We start from the raw sequence: 22,394 nt of genomic DNA, 5'->3' as shown, positions 1-22,394 counted from the left end.
AGCGGCTGAAGAGCTGCGCTTGTTTTGACATTCAGTAGGTGCACCGAGAACTCCAAGTCGAGTTACTCCATTCGTAGCTGAGGGAGCCGCAACTGAACGCACCATCACCACTACTGCAAGGGAGGTCACGGGGAAATATTGTGTCCCTGAACTGCTCCTGCCGCTTCAAACACCTTAGAGTTGTCGGAGCTGCTCGTCGGTTTCAAGTCGTACCCTAACCCAGCAATGCGTGTTGCTGTGGAGAGGGGAATAACACATCAGCTGCCCAAAAACTATATGAGTAACTTATCCCATGAGTAGCGGGCCTTATAGCAAGCTCGTTTCAAACGCACTGGCATTATGCGAGTCATCTCCCAGAGTGCACCGCACAAAGAACCGGTCTCAAACTAACTTACCGAGTGCAGCCTGATGCTGTCACCATCTGCATTGTAGTAAGAGTGCACACCTCAAACTGAAATTAGCGCTCCGCTGTTCGGCATGACGGGCAGGAATGCGATTGTGAGTCGCTGCAACGTGTAGTTTATATCTTTCATGACTTCAAACAGCTCGGCTGTAAGAGATATCTACAGATGGCATTAGTTCCTGTAACCAGCTCAGTACAAAACAGCTGTAACTTTTTGTTGAACGATAGACTGGAAAAAAACTGTTTGCGCAAAAGCTTGATCAGAGCAAACGCAAGAAATGTGAAGGCTAGGCACGCCTTGCGGAACAAAAGGATGCCCAAACGACGCTTTCTCTGAAGCATGCTCCTTCTGTACAAACAGCCCAAGTTAATTTTAGGGTTAGAATATTGTTTACCAGTTTCATGCTGTTTTGGATGGGTGTGAACTTGGTGGCGGGCCCAGGATAGGGACTACAAATGTCGAGATAGGCAGGCCTTTGGGCTCTTAAGGACACCGAAAGAGGCAACAAAAACCTAACATAGGCACTCTAAAAATCAAACTTTTATCTGTTTACTTTGCTCACCTTCTGTGATGCGACATGCCATCACATTCTACTCCGTTTCACCTTGTGTTGTACCCAGCTGACGATACGAGCCACCGGAGCCAATCCAACTCTTTGTCGCTGCCAGATGACACTGTGCTCAACGTGCCGTTGCGCCCAACGAACAGGCCACGTGACACACCTTCAGCACTGGATTGGCTCCGATGGCTCACAGCATTCAGAGTAAAGTGCGGTATTGCATTTTGTGCTCTAGTAACTCACCACTGCCGAGCTGCTACGCCAGAAGCACTCAGCAGACTCCACCAACCCTGCCGCACCTACGCTCCGTTCACCCCTATGCTGACAGGGCGGAAGGAGCCATGTGGTTGGTGGACCAAGCTTTTATTGCCTCATGTCCGATCTGCACATCTGTATGAGAAAGGGGCATGATAAGTGATGCAAGACTGACAATCGGCTGGCTCACCGAGCATGTAGCCTCCAGTGCCCTGTCAGTTAAGGGGTGAATGAAGACTAAAGTTGGTATATAACAGCCGTCTACTGTCCCACTCTCAGGCACGCCACCCCTGACCAGTCCAGTCGTTGATCTTTAAGCAAGGTTAAGCAATGACTGCCTCGTGCCACCACACATGAAGGTGTCCACGGAACAAAGCCGCATTTTTGTCTACTCGAACCTTTGAGAAAATTGGTCCTGCCATAACCCACACCTCGTCGAGGTAGAAAACTTTCGGGCCCTTTATTTCCTGTGTTGTACAATACCCCAAGAGGTACCTCTGTTGAAACGGGACTATCTTGACCCCCTCGGTCAGAAGCGAGGCCCCTTGCGGCCATTCAGCGGCGTCTATGTTGCTCCTTTCGACAAAATGTCTGTGGTGATAGCTGGAGCTAGTGAAAAAGCGGACACCATATCTCTTCCCAAAGCACCCTGTTCTTCCTCAAGAGCGGCTAGTTCATCCAGGAACAGTGCAATGGTGCTTGGCGGTCTGTGATCGCAGACCACTGGTCATAGCTAGAGCCACTCGATATGGCAGCGTAGCTGCCAGAGTAGCGCCACGCTTTTCCCTGTGCAGCCTCTCACCGTGATTGGTCAAACGCGGTACCATAGCAACGAGCTGAGCTGGCTCGGTTCCCTTAGCAACCGAGTGACTACTCGTCACGTGACCTCGCAAGAGCCGTGATGTCACCAGTAAGATGGCAGCGCCCAGAGCTGGTGGATACGAGTTTGTTCGGTGCGCGGTAGTCGTAATGTGCCGCTGCTTGCGGACGATTTCGGACTTCTTCGTGCTCTCTGACGCAGGTATAACGTGAAGATCCGAAAGAATGTGACTTTATACCTTTTCTGTGCAAGATCGCTCTGGATATTAGCACCTGTGCGACAGCATCAGTCATATCGCGATAGCAGTGCTCGTATTCCTGGATGTGTTCAAGGTTCGATAAGACATTTTGCATGCAATTTTCGCATACTCCTAGCCTTGTTTGAACGTCGGAATGTCTGAGAATCAATGCGAATTGTATGCGTCGCATGTTGGACCTTGGGGAAGTTGTTTCAGCCCCAGGTAACCGCGTAATCACAAAGTTTTAGCGAGGAAGCTCCTGTGATCTTTACGTTTTGTACTAATCAACGATCTTACGATATAGCTTTTAGGATAACATTTTCGCATTTTCTAGCTTCCTTTGAACGTTGGAATTTCTGAGAATCGAGACGAAAGGTATACGTCGTGTGTAGGGCCTAGGGGAAGTTGTTTCAGCCCTCTGTCACCGAATAATCACAGCAACTTTAAGCGAGGAAGCGCCTGCGACCTTTAACCTTTTGTACTAATTGACGATTTTACGAATTGACAGTTCTGAAGATTTTGATAAACGTCCTTTCGTTGCAATAGCTTGCATTTGATCGCAGTGTTTTTTTGTTTTTGTTTTCAAGTGACAAGCTGGCGTTTGCTCAAATGACGTATATGAAATGACCTGCTGTATAAGAATGCATCAACACACACTGTTAAATTTATATGCTGAGAGGTGTGTTCGTCTTTGTAATTAACAAGTTACAGACAATTATTTTTTACGAGTAATATTTATTTTCTGTAGCAGGGCCCGTTTTGTGCTCATTAATGTCCGTGTGCTATGATGCCATCATCATGTGTGTATGGTTCTAAATATCCTCTTTGCAATGCCTACAAAAGCAAAAATGACGTCAGCTGACCCCAGCTCACGCATTTGACACGAAAACTGCGTCACTCGGACGTATGCGCTCGTCAGCAATCAATTCGTCGATGAATATTTGAATTAGCGTTCGTGGCCAATGAGTGCACATGAGTGCACATCCGAATGACAAGTTCTATGGTGTGCTTAAAAAGCAGGGTGCAAGCTTGGGGTCATCGCACCGGTGCCCTAGCATGTCACGACCGCGTGATTCCACTGTTCTCTGTTGAGTTGAGGATTAAGGCTAAGGAGGAAGAAGTTAAAGAATCATTTCATGGCCCCTTTAACACGGGTATACGTGCTACACCAGATAAAAATATGGACATTTTGCATGCCGGTAAACTTCCGGACGACCACTTGGCCTGTCGGCAAGAACACCGCATATCCGGCGCCCTTCTCTTTTGATGACGTTAACAATCCTTTGTAGACCACCGTGCTGTCCTTTTTGGTTTAACCCCGTCGACTGTCCATCGCGTAAAACGAGGGTGATAGCGTCGTCGACGTCGCTCCCCGCCAGTCGGTAAGATAATCTCATCTTGAATGAATGATTGGGTCTTGAAGAAGTATGGTGCTAAGCATACATTCTCTTACTATGGGGCAGTCGAGCAGCAGTCATGTCCCAAGGCAATCGTTCTGTTGTGGCCGGCGTAATCGGATTTTGTTCCATAGGAGCGAAGTCCGACAGTACAAGGACAGTACGTTCGTCCCACGAAGCCGCCGCCATCCCGGCGGCGCGGAAAACCACTCGCCTTGTCCGTGCACGCTGCAAATCGTCTCATTTCACAGAAGAAACAGGCACCGCTCCTCCAGAGGCCCGTGCCGTACCGCCATGCAAAGAGTCTTTTAGGTCTTTTACCACTTTTCAAGTAACGAATGGAGATATCAACTAGATAAACGTTGCCGCCCGGCGTTGCTAGCAGTACGGTTACCATAGAAACCTCCCAGGCCCAAAATGGTGATCACTATAGGCGCTTCTAACGTCGTGTATCTAGATAATTTTGCGTCGTGTCGCTACTCTGGCAGCTACGCTGCCATATAGAGTGGCTCTAGTCATAGCCCCACCAACGGCGGCAGCGGCGGCGCCCCCCCCCCCCCCCCCCCTGATGTCACTCAGGTGACAAGCATTTCACTCGCATGACGTGACTCCAAGCCATACTCACTATGGCTGGCGACAACCCATAAAAGGCATGCGCTGGCCCTTTGACCCACGCGGAGTGCAGTGCAGGAAGTGGAACGGCATCGGTGACCCAGTCGCTGCAGTTACCCAGAACTGTTTTACTGCTGTCTCGGCGAAGGTGCAGGCCCGCTGTTTGATGCACATAGGTAGAAGCCATCAGCCGCAAGCATCGGACACCTGGGGTGGAAAATTTTGCACCCAACAAAACAATAACCATGAGAAGAGTGGTCTAGCCGGTGAATTGCAGAAACATAAAAAACAGGCACCTAAAGAAGTATTTCTGTTACCTTGTCTTGCAAAAACACAAAAAGCATGCACATATAGAAGTATTTCTGTTACCTCGTCTCATGCTCAAGCATTATTTTGGATAGTATACATCAATAATGCCTGTCTCGCAGTGGCTTTGTGAACAAAATGTAGTAGAAAATACAACCAGTTGAATACCAAAGGAGAAGTAGAACAGAGAGGCACTTATTTGTTGTCACTTTAACATGCACATTATGGAAGAGCACAACTCTTCGCGATTAACCTGTAGCAGAATCGCGTAGCAGTTCTGCTGCAGGTGTGAATGTACCACGAGGCAGAATACAGTATTTGTGCAGAAAACACCATCGCAGGCCTACCAGGATGATCAGTAACATTATTACCCGCCACAAATTCGACGCGCCGGGAGGGCCATTCGCGAAGCCTGATCTGTTTGTAAATCCCGTCTTTCGACAGAACGCTTTTGTGACTTCACGAGCTCGTCAAAAGCCGACATTCCCAACGCGCTTGGTCCTTCTTTAAGTGCGATTACTGAATGCAAATGGGGCGCAGGAGGCACCCGGGAGCCACATGCCACTCCCGTTGATTATCTCTATTATCTTCTCCTTTGTCCCCGACGCTACGTGAGGTAGCCAAGCGCTATCAAATTCCACCACAGCGGTGCCGAATCGACGATCGAACGCCGCCACCAGTAGGTAAATTCCACTCACCTTTTACGTTCCGAACAAGCGTCCCACGGGCATCGATGTGGCGAGACGGGGCCCGCTAGCTTGCATGAATGCGCTGTGGACACTGTGGACTTCACTTCACTGCCGACGCTCGTTGCCAAGCATTGAATATCACGACCAACTCCACTTAGCAATACCGCGGCCGTTGGAACCGACGCGACCGCTCCGAAAACCGCCCAACAAACACTTGAAGGAACCCTCTGGGAGGAACCAAAAGTGAAAACAAAACAAAAATATACGTACGCGCACAAAAAATAAAATTAAAAAAAGAAACAAAACAAAAAACTTACGTCACTTCCGATTTGTGTTGTTTTGCTTGTTTTTGCTTTTTCTCTCAGCCAATAGGCGTTGCAACCTTACTGCGGCGAAACGCTCGTGAGTTACTCCGGCGGGTCGTGTCATGTGACAGCACAGATTGAAAAACGTTGGACGCGAGGTTGGAGTAAATTTTGGAACACGACCCCTAGGAAAATTATGTTTACGCGACACTAGCGCCGCCGCCTTGCTCTACGCCATCGTGACTTATAAAAATGGAGGCCATACGCAATGCTTCGAATCATCGCATCAGTGCTGTCGTCCCGTGCAACTGATTTCAGCACGTCGTAAAGGCAGTAACACGGCTAGAAACTTGACGAATCAGTCGCTATCACGACGTCAGAGGCATACAAGCTGCAGGGCTCACCAATTGTGACATCAACTTTGTGAAAATTGTGCCTAAAAGTTTGCAGGCTGCGATGGAGTTTCCAGAACTCGGCCAACATTGCTCAGAATCGTCCTGCAACAAGCTAGGTGAGATGCACTTTCTCATCATAAAGCTGCCATGCATCATCGCTTAGAGTTCGTTAAGTGAGGAAGTATATAATGTGACGTATCGGGCTGAAAGTGAACATCTTGGGAAGGAACAGCGGCAATAACTGTCGTGAGAGTTTCTTTTCCTCTATCCAAGTTACTGCCGCTGTTCCTTCCCTACGATGTTCTATAGATTTCACAGTAAATGGTTGTGACTTTTGTACAGTGATCGGGCTTGAATTGATTGTGTCACATTGTTTATTCCAGATTTTTTGCCCATGAAGTGTGACGCGTGCAAGAAGATTTTCTGGTAAGCTGAGATTCGCTACCTCTTTTTTGTTAAGAGTTCCATGTAGTATTTGCGTTTTTTAAGCGAGCTGTTTTGCAATGAAGACTCTTTTTGAATCGATTAGATGCCCGAAAATTCCGTAACGTGTGAGTGACATCAGTGAAGTGGTGGTGTTCAAAGACGTTTTCTTTCGTCGTTTGTGAATGACGTCATACCGATCGCAGATTTCAACGAAGCTTCCGGAACCTTCGGGCACATTACTCAGTCCCGACCATGATTACCTGGATTTCCTTTTTTTCTATTTTCCTGTTGCTGTCTATATAGCTCTGAACTTTTCAACCCTGTTGTTTATTTTTTAAGTTTTTGTTTCTTAAGTTCTTTATTCTATTCTCCTGTTGTTTAATATATATATATATATATATATATATATATATATATATATATATTTAGTTTGAGAGCTACTAGCTTTTTTTATTTTCTTTATTTTATTCCTTTGTTTACTTTTCCTGCTGTTTATTTTTTAAAATTTGAGCTACTAGGTGTTTAAATCCTGAACAGTCGGAGATCAAGGTTGAAATCGGCTGTAAACAACATAGCAAACTTGCGGGCTAAAGTTTCAGTTTTGTTTGGAGCAACTTAATTGAATGCATTGCAGAAGTTTGGTGCTTGCCACACTATACAATTTGGCACCACATAACGATTGATCTACAATGCTTGATGGGCTCATAAAGTGACGTCCGGAAAACTGCCACAGCAAAATAGGCGACATAAAATGTTTGGTGTTCAACGACAGTCAGTAAAGTGCCATGTCACGTTCTGCACAAATGCCATCCATCCTACATTGTTTTTCATGCTTTTTGGCCCACTTTGCACCCAGTAAAACAAAAGAATTGATTTATCTGTCAATGATAGATGAAAAGTCATTGCTGTATACAGCTTGCACACAACATACTCATTTTTACTGAGAAAACCTTTCGGTGGTGTCAACGTGTGCTGCAGAGGGCATGCACTGAGCAGCAAGGCCGCCACAATGGCTGACACTATGACATCAATGCAAGCCACATGCTGCACTGTACTGACATGTGCATTTTTGTGAAAATGGCAGCTTGGGCGAGTTGGTGAAACACCATAACAACCACTGTGTGTCTCCTGTGTGTTGTTGTCTTTGTGCTGTTGTTGTTAATGTGCATTCTGTTGTGGCAGCATGAGCCATTTCCACTACGTCCAGCACAACTGTTTGGTGGGAGTTGCCAAGGACGTGCAAGTGCCTGTGTGCCCGCTCTGCAACCGGCCTGTGCCCAGCAAACGTGGGGATCCTCCCGATGTTGCTGTCAGCAGCCACATAGACCGCGAATGTCGGTCGGATCCCGCCCTCGCCAAGCGGAAGGTTAGCAACTCTGCTATTTGTAACAGCCAAGTGTGAAACTTTAAGAACTGTCCAAAGAATGTCACACACCTGCTGCACTTCCTTGAGATGTTGCACCACCACAGTCCTGTAAGCGTTGATGATTGATGGACGGGTGCCTAAATTGCTCCAGGTCAAGGTACTTCTTCCTAAGGCACCAACTAAAAGTAGATGCCTCACATATTGTCCACGCTTTTGCCCTAACTTGCTGAGAAGCATCCATATATTGACCCCAAGGACAAATGGGGAACTTTTGCCCAAAAAGAACTCAAATACGTTTACCATTTACTTTTTTTTTTTTTTTTTTTAACTTTTACCATTTAAAATTGTTGTGTGCACGGAACTTTCCAGACTGCTTTTAAGCCTGTGTTTGTGTGCTTGAGACTTTCACGACGTAGAGCCTGCAACTGATGTGGGAATGTGTTTCATGTAGTTTGTGCTTTGCAAAGAGAACAAGAAAGAATATTGTCCAGAAATTAAATAATTTATGTGCTGGTTTTGAGACACTGTCCTCCCTGCTCCTTGTCTCTAGATTTTTCATTATGAATGTGCACCAGCTCGCCTCCATTTTGGTCAGTCATTTACGTCTTTGCCAGTTAGGAAATCTTGTAGTTAAGAATTAAAAACGGCGCGAAAAGACGAGGACCAGACAAAGAAGTGACATGGACGCAGCGCTACGTCTGTGTCACTTCTTTGTCTGGTCCTCGTCTTTCCGCGCTGTTTTTAATTCCGAAGCACATACCAACTCGCCCAAGCCTCAACTTTAGCTTGTAGGTAACATTTGTCAGAAATAGTAGTTTTGTTGCACTCTCTGGCTTGTGAGGTTCTAAACCCAGATAAAAGTATCCCGGTCAAAGTTCGAGATCCAAAGATACCATGGGCAAAACTTTGTGTTAGGGCTAGTTTCCCATGATCGTGTCCGGTACCAAACAAATGTCGACACTCCTGGTCGACGTAACACTCTGGTTGTCGCCATCGCTCATAGAGGGCGGTAGCTGTCCAGAGTGTTGTGTTTGCCGGTTGTCTGCTTGCCGGCGTCGCTCATAGATCGCGGCAACCAGACAGCTGGTTGCTGCCGTCGCTCATAGATGGCGGCAACATTTCTTTGGAAGAAGAGTGGGAATGGAACGAGCGGCAATGTGCGCAGCAGTGCAAATGGTTCCGCAACCGCCGCGAGGCCACTATCGCCTGAAGTTCTGCTGCGTTGAGCGCTTCAGATTCCCTTGCGAAAGATGATCAGCTCACTCGCCCGGAAAGCCACCGCCGAGAATAGAAGCTACAGTTCTGCTGCTCTTCCTTCTTCACCAGAATGGAAAGGCTGAAAGTTTTGTTGTGATGAAAAATGAATTCTAAAAAATGGGAAAAGCTTTTCAAAGGATGTGATATGGGTATGAAAATTTGAATAGATCTAGCTAATAAAAATGTGCACTTCCTCAGTGTAGTACTTAAAATACATGTTGTTTGTAATTTTTTTTTTTTTGGGGGGGGGGGTTAGTGTTTACCCTTAAATCATAAACACTTCATATCACACTTAACAAAACTACATGTTATGCATGCAGTTTAGTATTAAAAACTGAACTTTCCTCATTACCATACGAAAAGTCGCAGCTTCTTTCGGAAGGTGTAGATGGCAACACATGTTGACGAATGGTTTATTGCATATTTGTCGTGGTTTGCCGCTTGAATCGCCTTATAAAGAACGAAAGCTGCATCCGATGCCTGGATGTGTGCCGCGCGCAAGCCAGAAACTTTTAAAACAAGTGCCATAGCTTCGTAGAGTTGGTGTCCCTTATGGAGGCTTTTCGTCCTTTCAGGCATTCACTAATCGGTGCTCCATGAAAGGATGCAAGCAAAAGGAACTGGTTCCCGTGCTGTGCGGCCAGTGCAACCTCAACCACTGTCTCAAGCACAGACATCCTGACGACCACAGCTGTACTGGCAGAGGACTGTCTTCCTCTGGGCAAGTACACATCTACTGCATCTAGTGCCTCTTAAATACATGGTTGGCACATGACATCATTGCACCATGCTGGTGGTCGTTCTCACTTGTTCTTGCCATGAAAAACAAATTTGATGGCACAAAGTGTGGGTGGCTAAAAATATTTGCTCAGCAGAAGGCCACCAGAATAGATGTTGGTGTGGCATCAATGCAAGCCATCTATAGTGTTTGTTTGTTAGGAACTATTTGCACATAATAGTACAAAAAATGTACCCGTAATATCCCGAGTCATCGCCCACCCCCCAACCGCCTGAAATTCGTTAAAAAAGTGGGGTGGGCCATGTCTCGGTGGGTGAGCACAAACACTTGAAAAAAAGCGGAAAAAACCGCCTATTTTTCTCTGCGTATCTAGCGCTGATGCACAAGAGATACATCGAACTCAAAACTCGATTTAGTTTCATTGTTTTATAAAAAAATACTCACGAAAGAATATTTTACTATAGCGAAGTCCGTTGCTTGCATACGCTCTAGAAACACCGCCGATCTGCATATAGCACGAACGTTTGTTCCGTGAAAGAATGTCACCATTATGTTCTTCTAGTTAGTAAAAAAAAAAAAAAAGAAGTCTACAAAAAAAATAGAAAAACCGACCAGGCGCAACGAGCGAGCGAGCGAGCGAGCAGACCAAAGAAGCGACCAAGAGCAATGCTGGGAAAGCGGGAAAGCTGGCGGTCGGGTTGGCAAATACTTTGGCGTCGGGCCAAGTCGGGCGCCTTGTCAATTGCAAGCTCTTGCGCAACTTTCTTGTTTGGTGCGTACATACGTGCGTCCGTGCACGGCGGGCTATCAATGCACGGTTGGGACGCTCTGCAAACGTTTGTGTAGGACGTTCCAGCAAAGCTTTATTTACGCTTTGGCTTTGCCTAAAATATTGCACAACCGCGGTCGCGACGGGCGGGAAGAAGGAGCGGGTTCGCGGTGACCTTACTTCGGCGGAGACAGACTTTGACCTAACACTCGGAGGTTACGTTAACAAACTCTTATTTTGTTATCTCCATCGTTTTCTTTTCGCACGGATACACCACCACTTTGGGGTCGCTCACGGAGGAAATGCGTAAACAAAAAGAAGTGTCTTTCCCTCCTTCGTTTTACTTTGTCACGGACGTCCTCCAACTGTAAGGTCCGCGGCCGCGTCATTCGGGTAGGATGAGTGTTCGCGGATCACAGAGTCCGCGCTGGGGTATTTGAAGGGGTGGGCGATGACTCGGTGTTTTTTTCGGAAATCGATATCTGCCCAAAAAATGGGGTGGGCGATGGCTCGGGGGTGGGCGATGACTCGGGATATTACGGTACTTGATTTGCAATGTGAATTGGAAGGACTGTTTAAATTTTGTCAAGTTTGCATGCATTGTAGTCCATTGCAAGATTACTTGTTTATGGGGAACAGGTGGTACTAATTCAGCAAGAGTGTGTTGCAACTACAGCTTGGTTGTTCATAAACAGACTTGCCACATTTTTTTTTAAGCATGAAAAGCTTTTTAATGAAGCCCCAATCCCAAAATTTTGTCAATTTTGCACCTTCAAGCATTTACAAAAAGAAATAGGTTGCATTTTTTAAGTGCTTAAGCCCTTGCCTGCTTATTTTTTTCTTCAAGCAACAAACTGCAGAACTTCATTTTGAACGTGCAATTTGCATCAAAATAAGATAAAATCATTTTCTTAACTTTCAGGTCTTCTGGTCTCCTTCAGTAGTTTTTCAGTGTTATATAGGCTGACCATATTTCTCAAGGTAGAAAACGGGACATCCCAGCCCGGAAAGGGGGGGGGGAGGGAGGGAGGGAGGGGGAGTGAGTGAGTGAGGGGGAGAAAGAAGGAGGAGAAGGAGAGAGAGAGAGGAGGGAAGGGAGGGGATGGGTGTAGTAAAGGTTGAGATAGGGAGAACAAATTTAAGGCCAGATTTGCGATTTCAAAGCGTTAACATATTTCATGCGTGCTGTATTCATTAACTAAAAAAAAAATATTTCTATTCACGAGTCTTGACAAAAATACGTGTTTGTGGGCAAGAACAGTTCTCCGAATTTTACTGGGTAAATGTTTTAAAGTGCCTACTTTTTTTCTTCTTTTTTATTTTTGTAAAATATATTTGTAACAAGTGGGCATAGTTTCCGCTTGCTTCAACTCGCTCTGTGCCAAGTTCGAAATTATGCACTCCTGCGAAAACGGGACATGATTCCTTATTGGGACAAAAAGACGGGACGGCCCAAACGGACCTCAAAAACGGGACTGTCCCGGCCAAAACGGGACGTCTGGTCACCCTAGTGTTATAGCACTGAAAACATTCCGGAAGGTAGTGTGCCACCTTAATCGGAGTGGTGAAAACGATTCACATCATTTTTATCACTCCCATCACTGTCCATCGAACTATCAGATTCTGAGTTACTGAAAAGGTTGCAAGGCTTGTCGTCAGATATGCCTAAGCATTCACTTTCAAAAAGAAGTTTTTGGATGTCTTCGTCGGCTAATGTGGACCTCGAAGCTGAAACCATGTTGTTTTGGTGCACTTTTTTTTTTCTGTGAAACATGAACACAAACAAGCAAACAACCCAAGCTAACTGGAGCAACGAGGGTGGTACTGTCATCAGCTAGAAAGCGCGCCAAACAAGCACCAAAGCCGAAACACGAGTCACATTTGTGGTCGGGCTTTATGGTCCGTAAAGGGTGGCACGAGTGACACTTATTATCAGTAGACAAGAGGTAAATGGGCTCTCTTGTATACTAACAAAGCTCGACACCTGCTCCCTCAACCTTTGTAATACAAGACGCAAATAGCAGTGTGCCCAAAGTCTTGTCTAAACTCAAACTTTGTTTAGACATTTCACTTCTCGTTTTCAACAGATTGGCCGCGCGAGAGAAACTACAAGAGTAGCCCGAGCTAGAGTGGATGTCAAAAATAGATAGTGTTTACGAAAAAACAAAAACAATGTCACTGGAGCAGAGGGACTACGAAGGGAGGTGGCTCGCAGGCTCGACATGGGCTCCCGTGTTCAAGCTGACCCTACCCTAGTAATGCACCAACTAGCTCAACCCAAACCCGTAACTTGATATGGCTTGTTTTTTATGTTCTGAATGCAATGCACATGCAGAAAAAACATGTTCTTGCATATAGGTGTCAGCGAAAACATAACTTTGTGTTCGTGTTTATGTTCTAGCTGACACTTATACCTAACATGTACAAACTAGCTCAACTTGAGGCTATAACTCGTGTTCTTTCACACGTGGGGGGCATGGCAGTATGAAAGGGCCTAGCAAAATAAATGAATTCGCTCCTTTTAAACCAATGAGTTTAACGAAGAAAAATAATGTGTGCGATACTACTTGTTTTATTTTAAACTAATTAAAAATAGCAAAAAAAAAAACTAAATTTTCAAGAAGCTAACAAAAGTTTCCTAAATTTTTCATCTATATAAAAAAATGGGCACATTGATATTTAGATTCATGTTGGTGTAAAAAAAAACTATCTCCAAAGTCCGGTCTAAAAACATGCCTTTCGTGTAAGGCTTATAAAATTATGAGGCACTGGTGTAAATTAACCTTCTGCATTAAGTCCTTATTTCAAATCCTTTTGCTTGTATTCTGCCCATTGCAAAGCATGCGGGAAGGGCCTTGGCATGCACCTTGGATCGCTGCGCCACAGTGTTCTTCCGCAGCATAAAGGCTGTCTGCTTTCATCGCCGTCACCATGGCAACGAACGCCGTTTTCTGGAAGGCCTTCTGCTAGCCCAATAGTTTTGTAATGAGCAGCGGGAACGCAGGCAGGGGGGGTGGGTGAACACGCTCCCTAGTGATTAGGGATGCCGCGAACTTTTTTCGAATCGAAGTTTCGATGATCGAATCAAGCGGTTCGAAAGGTTCCAAAGATTTCGATTTTTCGAATTGTTTATATCGTAAAATTCGACGGAGGTCGAATTTTCGAACTTGTTAAGCTAAGAAGTTCGATGCTTTTCGAACCTTCGAACTTATTACGCTAAAAAATTCGATCTTTTTCGAACTTTCGAACTTATTGCGCTGCAAGGTTCGATGCTTGTCGAACTTTCGACCTTGACTGACCAAAAAATTCGATGAATTTCGAAATTTCGAACTTATTTATCAAGAGGATTCGAAAAGTTTCGAATTTTCGGATTCTGAAAAGTCAGAAGTTCGACGAACTTCGAACTTTTAGGGTAAAAGTTCGACGTTCGTCGAACTTCGAAAGACCGGCGGACGGTTTCATTTGATTTCAAGTAGTGGGGTACATTCGTAATTTTTTTTTCTCGAACTTTTACGCGCGGTGCTGCGTTCCTTACGAAAGACAATGTCATTTATTTCAATGTTCTGCCATGCTTAGGTTTAAAGAAATAAATCCCCGAAGGGGCGAGGACAGACGACGGGTTTTTGACGATTATCGTTTGTGCCAGATTTGAAGCACGGTGCAGCAGCCGGAGCTATTTATGGTAGATATGTTATACTTTTTTAAGAATGATCTATGTATAGCATAGGTAAGTGCCGTCTTAAGATGTGATTATTGTTATTCAACGTGAGTTTCGAAGAAATGTCCAAACATGTATCTGCATGCAATTATGACCTAAACTTGATATTTATTTTCGTCTAAGTTGTTTGAGGTATCGCATTTAAATTAACACCACAGACAGTACATATCATTGCCATCTGCAGAATACAAAATAATATATTTATTGTTTTTTCACGTTAAGGAATAAATTAACTCATGGCAGAAGATTTCTAGTAGTTTCAAATTCAGCACGTCATTAAAAAAAAACTTTTTTTTTTTCGCTTCACGTTCCTGGGACGTGTTTCTTTTAGCCTGTACACATTTTGGTAAAAGAAACTTGTTTCGAAGTTCTGAACCTCTGAATATGCAAGAATAGAACACTTCCGACGAATTCTTGATAGTTTTTTTTTTCTCCTGCTTTTTATTCCCGCATTTATTCTTTTTTTTTTTTTTTTTTTTTTTTTTGTTACTATCGGCACAGGAGTGGGCACACGTGTTTAGGTCGAAAAGACAGCTTTGAACTTCCGAACCACTAAGCATGTGACGAGCAGTGCCTTCTGACAACGAGTTTCTAACAATGACCATCTACGCAACCTTTTATGCAGTGAAGAGCGACAGTAGCTATACATATGCATAAATAATTTCAGATTAAAATAAGCACCGGATCGGATTACTACCAGCGTGCAAGGGGTGGCGAGCTAGTTTGCCAGGTCGCTTCAAGGTTTTTCTGAGCCTCAACCTCCTGCTCGCCCCTGGCCGTTTCGAACTGGATGAGTCTTGTAAAACAGTGTGTTCGTGCAATCACTACTGCGTGATAAAGACCCCCCCGGGGCTGGCGGTCACAATTCTGCACTGGCAAATATTCTAGCACGTCCGGGACACTCGTCGTCTCATTTAATTGCCTGACCCAACTTCGCAGAATCTAGATATCACACCCTAACTTTTCTAAACTTGATTTTGTGAAAACCAGTGAGTCGTGAAAACGTTATTTGAAACTGAAACTGTAGAAAAACTTGAAAATCGGACTTCGAACTTTGAAAACTTGGATTAGAAAAAAATTCAAAATCTTCGAAGTTTTTTTTTTTTTTTTAGCGTTAAAAATGAATCGAAACCTTCGAACTTTTCGAACTTTATGCAAAAAGAAATTCGAAATCTTCGAATTGTTCGAACTTCATGGCTATAAAAATTCGAAGCGTTCGAAGTTTGCGAATTTTTTTTACAAAGAATTTCGAAATCTTCGAATTGATCGAACCTGAAGTAAAAAATATTCGAAATATTCGAATTCGAAATTTTAGAAACCGTGAAAGCTTCGAAATTTTCGAATTCGAAACTCCGCTGTGGACAAAAGTTGCGAATTTTTCGAAATCGAACCTCGGTCGGTACGAAAATATCGAAATTTTCCGAAATCGAACCTCACTTCGCTTCGCAAATATCGAAACCTTTCGAAATCGAACCTAGGGTGGTTCGCGACATCCCTACTAGTGATACATGTGCCGTCCAAAAAAGTCATTCGGCATTCGTTGTCATGGTGACGGCGATGAAAGCAGACGGCCTTTTTGCTGCGGAAGAACACTGCGGCGCGGCGATACGAGGCGCTTCCCGCATGCTTTTCAATGGGTCGAATGCGAACAAAAAGAGGTTGAAATAAGGACTTAACGCAGAAGGCCGATTTTCAGCATAAAGGCTTCAGAAGGCTGGTTTTCAGCATAAAGCCTCATAATTTGACAAGCCTTACACAAAAAGCGCGTTGTTTTGGGTCTAAAGTATCCAACTGCCAAAATCAAGATACTAGTTGCCTTCTGATGAAGGGCAGACATGAGCATAGAGATTGCCAGCTTTGCTAAGAAGCAGAATCTGTAGCAGCAAGATGCACAAGTGCCCCCTCACTGCTGTGGTAGCATGCCCCCAGCAGTGAAGTAGGTAAATATTTACATGGAACCTAATCACAAGCTGTACTCTGCCTTGTACAATGTGCAGTGCTGCTGCCATGGCGAGGTTGCAGCATAGAACGACCAACTCACCTGCAGCCCAGACCAAGATGATGTATCGGAGGACTTGCGCAACGACCCAGAGGCCACCTGCGTCCCCGCAGAGACCGTGCACAGTAGATGATAATTGCGTCAGTGCATCTGTGCTTCAGGGCAACCTGGTAAGCCCCCAGCTTTTTCCAACGTTTTAATAGTTCACAAAAATCCAAACAAGTGGGCAAGAATGTCGAGATGGTTGTCAAAATCGTGTGAGTATGCTAGCCAGCATTGGAACTATTCCAGGCACAACCTCCCTCATCCAGTCACCGAGGGCATTCTTCTTAGGTTGCGGCAGTAAGGTTCAGCACCCCGTGCTAGCTTCTGGGAGCCTAACGTAACGAAACGTCGTTGGTCCTGCATTTTGTACGACTGTTCCGCACTAAATACGCCCTGCATTAGCTGGCGACTATGTCATTGCGATTCTTCGAGTTGGGTGTTCTTGTCCCTGCGACAAAGATTTCCTACACATCACCAAGCTGACACAAAATATGAATGTAACTTTGACAGGAAACCACCCAGATACTGTTGTACCTGAAATCAAAACGAGGAATTGCGCAAACAAATTGGGAAGGTTGTAGTAGGTGCTTAAGAGCTAACCGTAAAGCCTCGGCCCACGTTTTCTAGGAAACTGAGTCTTTCGGCAAAATATTGGCTATTGTACCGAGGCAAGGAGTTACCTTTACGAGCTATTATGCGAAAATGAGGTCAACAGTAGGGGTAAAAGTTCAGAACCCGTCGCTTGTTGCGAAGCGGTCTCCCATAGTATAGCAACGCCAACTGCGTCCTGTTCCTTACAGACAGAGGATGAAGCTCTTGCGCTGGCACTGCAACAGTCGCTGTATGAAGCAGAGTTCCCGGAAGATGGGTATGTACAGCAGACGTCAGCATGTTTTGCACTGGCACATTTGTGCACCTGTCGCACTGAAACCTCAAGTTCATTGCAAGCAAGAATAACTGTGAAACTTGCCTGTGAATTGTGTAATGATTAATTGCGCGAGTAATTCTTGGAGTGGTGGAAAGGAAGAGATGACTTCATGCTTTGTTTTGCTTGCAGCAGTGACCAGAACGCACATGGTCGCAGGAGCCAGGGTGCCCCACATCGGAGGGTAATGGCGCCTTTTTCTTCTTTGTTCTTCCTTAGTGTGCATGGCAGAAGTAAACATGCGATTTGGTTCTATGAATGTAACAACCATTAATGGGGCCGTCATTAATCGCCAAGTTACAAATAAAAGTGGTCATTGGCCAAGCAAGTACACTGGATAAAATTTTGATGCTTGTCACTGAGCTTGTCCATTTTGTGGGGGCTGCTTTGTGCATCGTACCATGTGCACTGCTGCCAAAAAGTGTTCAGTTGGGTCTTCGACGAACTCAATCGCTGTATTTGGCGGCATTCCACCTGTAAAGTTGTACAACAATCATGTTCATTTCTTTCGTCTACTTCTTTTTCAGCATCAGGAAAAGAATTGCAGCGTCTCCTAGTTGGCAACTGAAGAATACACATGAGCGATCTAGGTGTACAAAGCCTTTTTCTTTTTTTTTTTAACGATGCAGCGTGCAAACAGTGGTAAAACAAGAAGTTTCTGTGCCTTTTCCTTTTTTTTTTTTTAACATCGGAGATCTTTTTTTAACACCATTCTACATTCCAGCAGCCTTTTCAGCCCAAGCACACAACAAGATTGAGCAACACTTTTGCAAACTCTTTATTATTCCGAAATAAAAAGTCTGAAGATTCTTTTTTTTGTATGTTGGTATCTCGTCGTTTGGGTCAGGTGTCCCTCCGTCATTATTATACATTTGGGGACTGACAATGAGCAGTTGGTCGTTAAGCACGGAGAACCCGAAATGCCGTCTGCATGCGCATGTCTGGGCTTTGACTCCGTCTTGCGTGCTTGATAGCCAGGAGATTCCTAACAAAGATAGTAGAGTTATACGGATGAAAAATACACATTCCTTCTCTCTCTCCGCCTCTCGCGCTGCTGCGCCACCCTTTGTAGCAATGTGGCCGCCGTCAAATGCTCGCAGCATATTGCCGCAAATCGTGCGGTATTATTGCTTCAACTCTGAATGCCCCAACAACACTGTCCCATGCCCATCCTGTTGCGACACTCGCAGCTGCTTCACGAACAATCCCTTTTTTTGGTTCTTTCCGACCTTTTCTTGCACGACAGCTGTGCTGTATAGGACAGTATCTTCAACGTTTTGGGAGAAGAAACCCGCATTTCTCTCCCGAAGGCAACTGTGTGAGATAGCACGCATTGGAGACGACAAAACATTTAAAAACGATAGCGCAAGGAAAAATGGCTGCCTGAGTATCATGTTTCCTTTTTTTTTTTTTTTTCTCGCTCTCTCGCACGTGTTTGGTGATGTAGTCCTGTGTGGAACCTTGGTACTGTGAACGAGCACTGTTCTCTTTCCCCCTTCCCAGTAGAGGTTGAGAGTGAAAAGAAAAAGGGGAGAGATGGCGGTACACTCCTTGTCGGCTTAAATGCTAGCTCCAGTCCTCGCACCAAAACGCTCCGTAAAAAAAAGTCGACAGGCACGGCAGGGGTTTTCCGAGCACAGTGTGACCGTCATTTCAATCGTCCAAAACATTAAGAGGACAGTTTTCCTTCTGCCAGGTAAAAACATGCGCACACGCAAAAACTTGAAAAACGGGAGTTGCTTCGACTAAGACGAATGCTGCTTAAAGCCTAACTTGAGCACGGAATGATTCGACCTGCGCAAGCAGCTAGATGCTACCAAATGCCTCCTTGTTTGTCACGCACGTCACGTAATAGTAAAAAAAAAAAACTAGCAAGCAAAAAGAAAGAAACCAGTTCTGAAGCAAAATGCAAAGCTGGCTAAGCTTTCGGTTCAACTGGAAGTCCTCCAAGCTGCCGTTTCATTCTCTAAGGGGCCTGACGGCCTAAACAATTGGTAACCTTTGTAGATATATGGTTTCAAAGCTAGAAGACGCCAAGAAAGCGCTTTATAACTCTGGAGCAATCCCTGCTGTTGTTGACGTGCGTCGTTATCGATGATCGCATCTCGAGCCTCTGGTGAGACGACCTGTGCGGGATATTGAGATTATTTTGCGACCCTCGCTCGCCCTCACAACCTTGGATGTCTTCCCAGGCAGCTGTGGCGCGTCTTTGCACAAAACATTGCGTCTAAAACCATCCCAGACTCGATCTAAGTGCTCGTCAGACCTTGCACCTTCCAATCATTGGTCCCTCCACATAAGATCTCGAAACGAAAAAAAAAAAAAAAGTCCATCCGAAAAAACAACGCACTGTAACTGCACGTCCTAACGAAAACCAGGGGAGGGGGCGAGGGGTATCGCACGGGGGTTACAGGGAGACGGGCCAAGTTAGGAGTTGTCGAACGACCTCAGAGTCCTCATCAGCGCGGTGAGTGCGGACGCCAGGTCGGTCGCCTGATGCATGAGCGAGCCGACGGCTCCGCCGTTGGCCCCGCTCTGCGCCGACTTTCTCGCGGCGCCGGCGGCGCGTGTATACGCCAGTGCCACAGCCTTGACCTGCTCTACGAGGCCGGACCAGGCGGAACCGCCGGAGAGGACCAGCATCTCGCATGCTGCAAACATGCGGTCTAGGAGTGCCACGCACGTCACTAGGTGCTCCAGCACATTGGGTGCCCCCTCGGTGGCGCTGCGCACAAACAGTTTGGAGGCGGTCACGAACTGGCGCGACTCTGTGACCAGCTCATCGCGGGCCGACGAGAACTTGTCGCCGACGCTCGTGTCAGTCGCCGAACGCTGGAGTGCCGTCGCATCTCGCGCCACGTCATCGATGCGCAGGACCATCGTGTACACTTGCTCCTGGGCACGGAGGAACGGAGCATCGGGAGCATTCTCGTTGCCCAATGCACTCCCTAAGGCCTCGCCACGGTTGCAGACGAGGCAGGGCATTTCGGGCGTCGTCGGATTGTTCGTCGCGAATGGCAAGCAGAGGCAGCCGTTAACACCGTCGAAGAGCGACGGCACAGTTTCGTCGCCGCCACCCGCTTCGGTGTAGACGTCGCCTGCGTTGCTGTTGCCGAAGCTGGTCGGGGGGCCATTGAAGGACCGTCCCCCCGCCCGTCCAATCGTGGCTGCGCGGACGGGTGAGGTCGTCTTGCGGGGGCTCAACGGACTGGCCGTGCGTGGGCTCGCGGACCCTGGGCGTGTGAGGGACCTGCCGTGATCCGCCGAGCTTGCTGTGGAGTGACCGGTTCTCGACTGCAGTCAGAAAATTGAACGAGGGTGAGGTAGAAATTATCGCCGGCTTAAGATGTGCAGGGCTGATCGCACTTTGAGTTTGTTTTTATCGGGCATAGGCCGGCAATTGAACATTGTGGCCCATAGATTGCACCAGCTTTCAGTTACATACGATTGCGTCTCCATGGTTGTGCAAGTAAACGACAGCTCTACGATTCAAGTTGCCAGCTGACGTCTGCTACCAACAACAAACAGTGGGCTGTAATTAAATTTTTGCAGAAATTGTTTATAACGCTTTACTTTACTGCACAATATTGAGCTGAAGCTTTTGCATCCTGTCTTCGCAGCTGGGGTTACCTGTCGATGAAGTTCAAGCATTCCATGGTGTGGGGTTCATTAGCCCCACAAATAGAGTGCAGGCGAGCTGGTGTACGTTAAACATGACTGCAAACCTGAAATTGGTAGGAAAAGGAAAATGCAAAGGAAGACAGAACAAGAACAGGCAACATCTCCAACTTTGCCTGTTCTTTTTCTGTCTTGGCGTTTTCCTTTTCCTACGCCAGTCTCAGGTTTACAACCATGTTCTTCATTAACCCCTTAGCAGTTTTTGATTTTTGGGAATTTCTGACCTTCAACTGTTTGAAAGTTAGAGTTGTTCCCTTTAAACTACAGTTTCTAGCCACAAACAACATGAAAGCAAACTTAAAGAAAGAAAAAAGACATTAGTACTCAGTGTTCTCAGATAAGAATGATCATGGTGGTGTCATGCCTATTTCAAGGCTGAAGTAATAAAGAATGCAGCTTTCTACACCGTCACATTTTTCATGTTTAATGCACGCATACTTTTCTGCCAGAATTGTCAACTTATATGAGCATATATTTCAAGCGAAATTAAATGTCAAACTTGGCTTCTAGAACAAATTTGCATAACAAGCATTTTTAGGCGAATACTTAAGTCTGATTGAATTTATATTCTAAAGCTGAAACTTTATGTGTCGAGTGTTTCATGCTTTGTGAACTTTTAACAAATTAATTACCGTTCTACTGTTGAAAGTGTTTTCTGCATTGCAACCGAAAATTTCATCAAAATCGAAACAGTCAAAATTTTGCAATATTTGTGCAGCAATTAAAAAAATATATAATTTTCGATTTTCTTTAAATTTTATTCGATCGGCCCTTGATGACCGGTAAGTACAAATCTGTAAAGACATGTTGCATTGTTTTGTTTTAAAACAAAAGAATAAGTATGTAAGTAGGTCATGGTCGCACAATCACCGCTGGGGCGTTTCTGTCTTAAAGGGATACTTGAACGAAATTTGAAATATACCCGTCGTGTTCAAAAATAGGTTGAATATGATCCACAATATCCGTAAATGACTATAGCACGTTTGTATTTTGAGCCTGGGTGGTTATATTTTTCGTTATAAACGCCCCACTCTGGCAAGCCCTCGGAGAGCACGTGACATCCAACGCAATCGTGACATAGTTCGCCTCAGGACGAGCAAAGCTACGGCGGGGCTGACGTCGAGAGGATGGCTTAGTCGTTCCAGCCACCGAAACGGCTGCTTTTGTACGAATTTTGAGTGATGGTTAATTTTCTGTAATCCTGTAGGGGGACAATAGCGACTTCTGCGACACACAAAAGGGATTCTCGGGAAGAGGGGAGTTCCTCCTTCCCTTCTTCTCTCGTTGTGGCCAGAGGCGAGACACTCCCCGTCACTACCTGTCAAGGTTCCTAGACGAGCATTACAAACGAGGCGTCAGCGACATCCACCAGGTGCTCTTTGCTAATCGTTTAATTTGTTTTAAGTAAACTTTCGTTAATTCGACCTCAACGGGCCTTGAAATTTGGTCAAATCATCCATCGTCGGAAAGCACAAAAACCAGCTTTCAAGGG

General features: G+C 45.6%; 2 protein-coding genes across 5 annotated transcripts in view; one reads left to right on the top strand and one right to left on the bottom strand.

The window, feature by feature from the left end:
* Nucleotides 1–5,722: 5,722 nt before the first annotated feature.
* LOC8040052 (AN1-type zinc finger protein 2A) lies at nt 5,723–18,034 on the top strand. 2 transcript variants are annotated; one of them, XM_029980887.4, is made up of 8 exons: nt 5,723–6,096; nt 6,364–6,406; nt 7,589–7,772; nt 9,605–9,750; nt 16,253–16,424; nt 17,100–17,167; nt 17,357–17,408; nt 17,752–18,034. In XM_029980887.4, the coding sequence occupies exons 1-8, from the start codon at nt 6,042–6,044 to the stop codon at nt 17,779–17,781; spliced, it is 750 nt and encodes a 249-aa protein (XP_029836747.2). In that variant the 5' UTR covers nt 5,723–6,041; the 3' UTR covers nt 17,782–18,034. The 2 variants fall into 2 exon arrangements, with proteins under 2 accessions (XP_029836747.2, XP_002413941.3); XM_002413896.5 differs by having other exon boundaries at nt 5,741–6,096; nt 17,357–18,034.
* The window catches only part of LOC8040054, a 921,389-nt gene continuing 916,979 nt past the window's right edge, over nt 17,985–22,394 (bottom strand). For all 3 annotated transcript variants that reach the window (XM_040211831.3, XM_040211829.2, XM_029980885.4), the window contains one exon: nt 17,985–20,518. In XM_040211831.3, coding sequence (XP_040067765.1) covers nt 19,652–20,518 — 867 coding nt within the window. In that variant the 3' untranslated portion in view covers nt 17,985–19,651. The remainder of the gene's footprint in view (nt 20,519–22,394) is intronic.

This window comes from Ixodes scapularis, unplaced genomic scaffold, assembly GCF_016920785.2.
Source record: "Ixodes scapularis isolate PalLabHiFi unplaced genomic scaffold, ASM1692078v2 PGA_scaffold13__105_contigs__length_92229423, whole genome shotgun sequence".
Lineage (NCBI taxonomy): Eukaryota > Metazoa > Arthropoda > Arachnida > Ixodida > Ixodidae > Ixodes > Ixodes scapularis.
This window is presented reverse-complemented; position numbering and strand designations above follow the sequence as displayed.

What these genes read in the sequence shown, in the direction of transcription:
- LOC8040052 (XM_002413896.5), top strand. Translation starts at nt 6,042, where the DNA reads ATGGAGTTTCCAGAACTCGGCCAACATTGCTCAGAATCGTCCTGCAAC. An exon ending in ATCGTCCTGCAACAAGCTAG is followed by an intron (nt 6,097 to 6,363) that starts GTGAGATGCACT and finishes TGTTTATTCCAG; the next exon opens with ATTTTTTGCCCATGAAGTGT. An exon ending in GCGTGCAAGAAGATTTTCTG is followed by an intron (nt 6,407 to 7,588) that starts GTAAGCTGAGAT and finishes CTGTTGTGGCAG; the next exon opens with CATGAGCCATTTCCACTACG.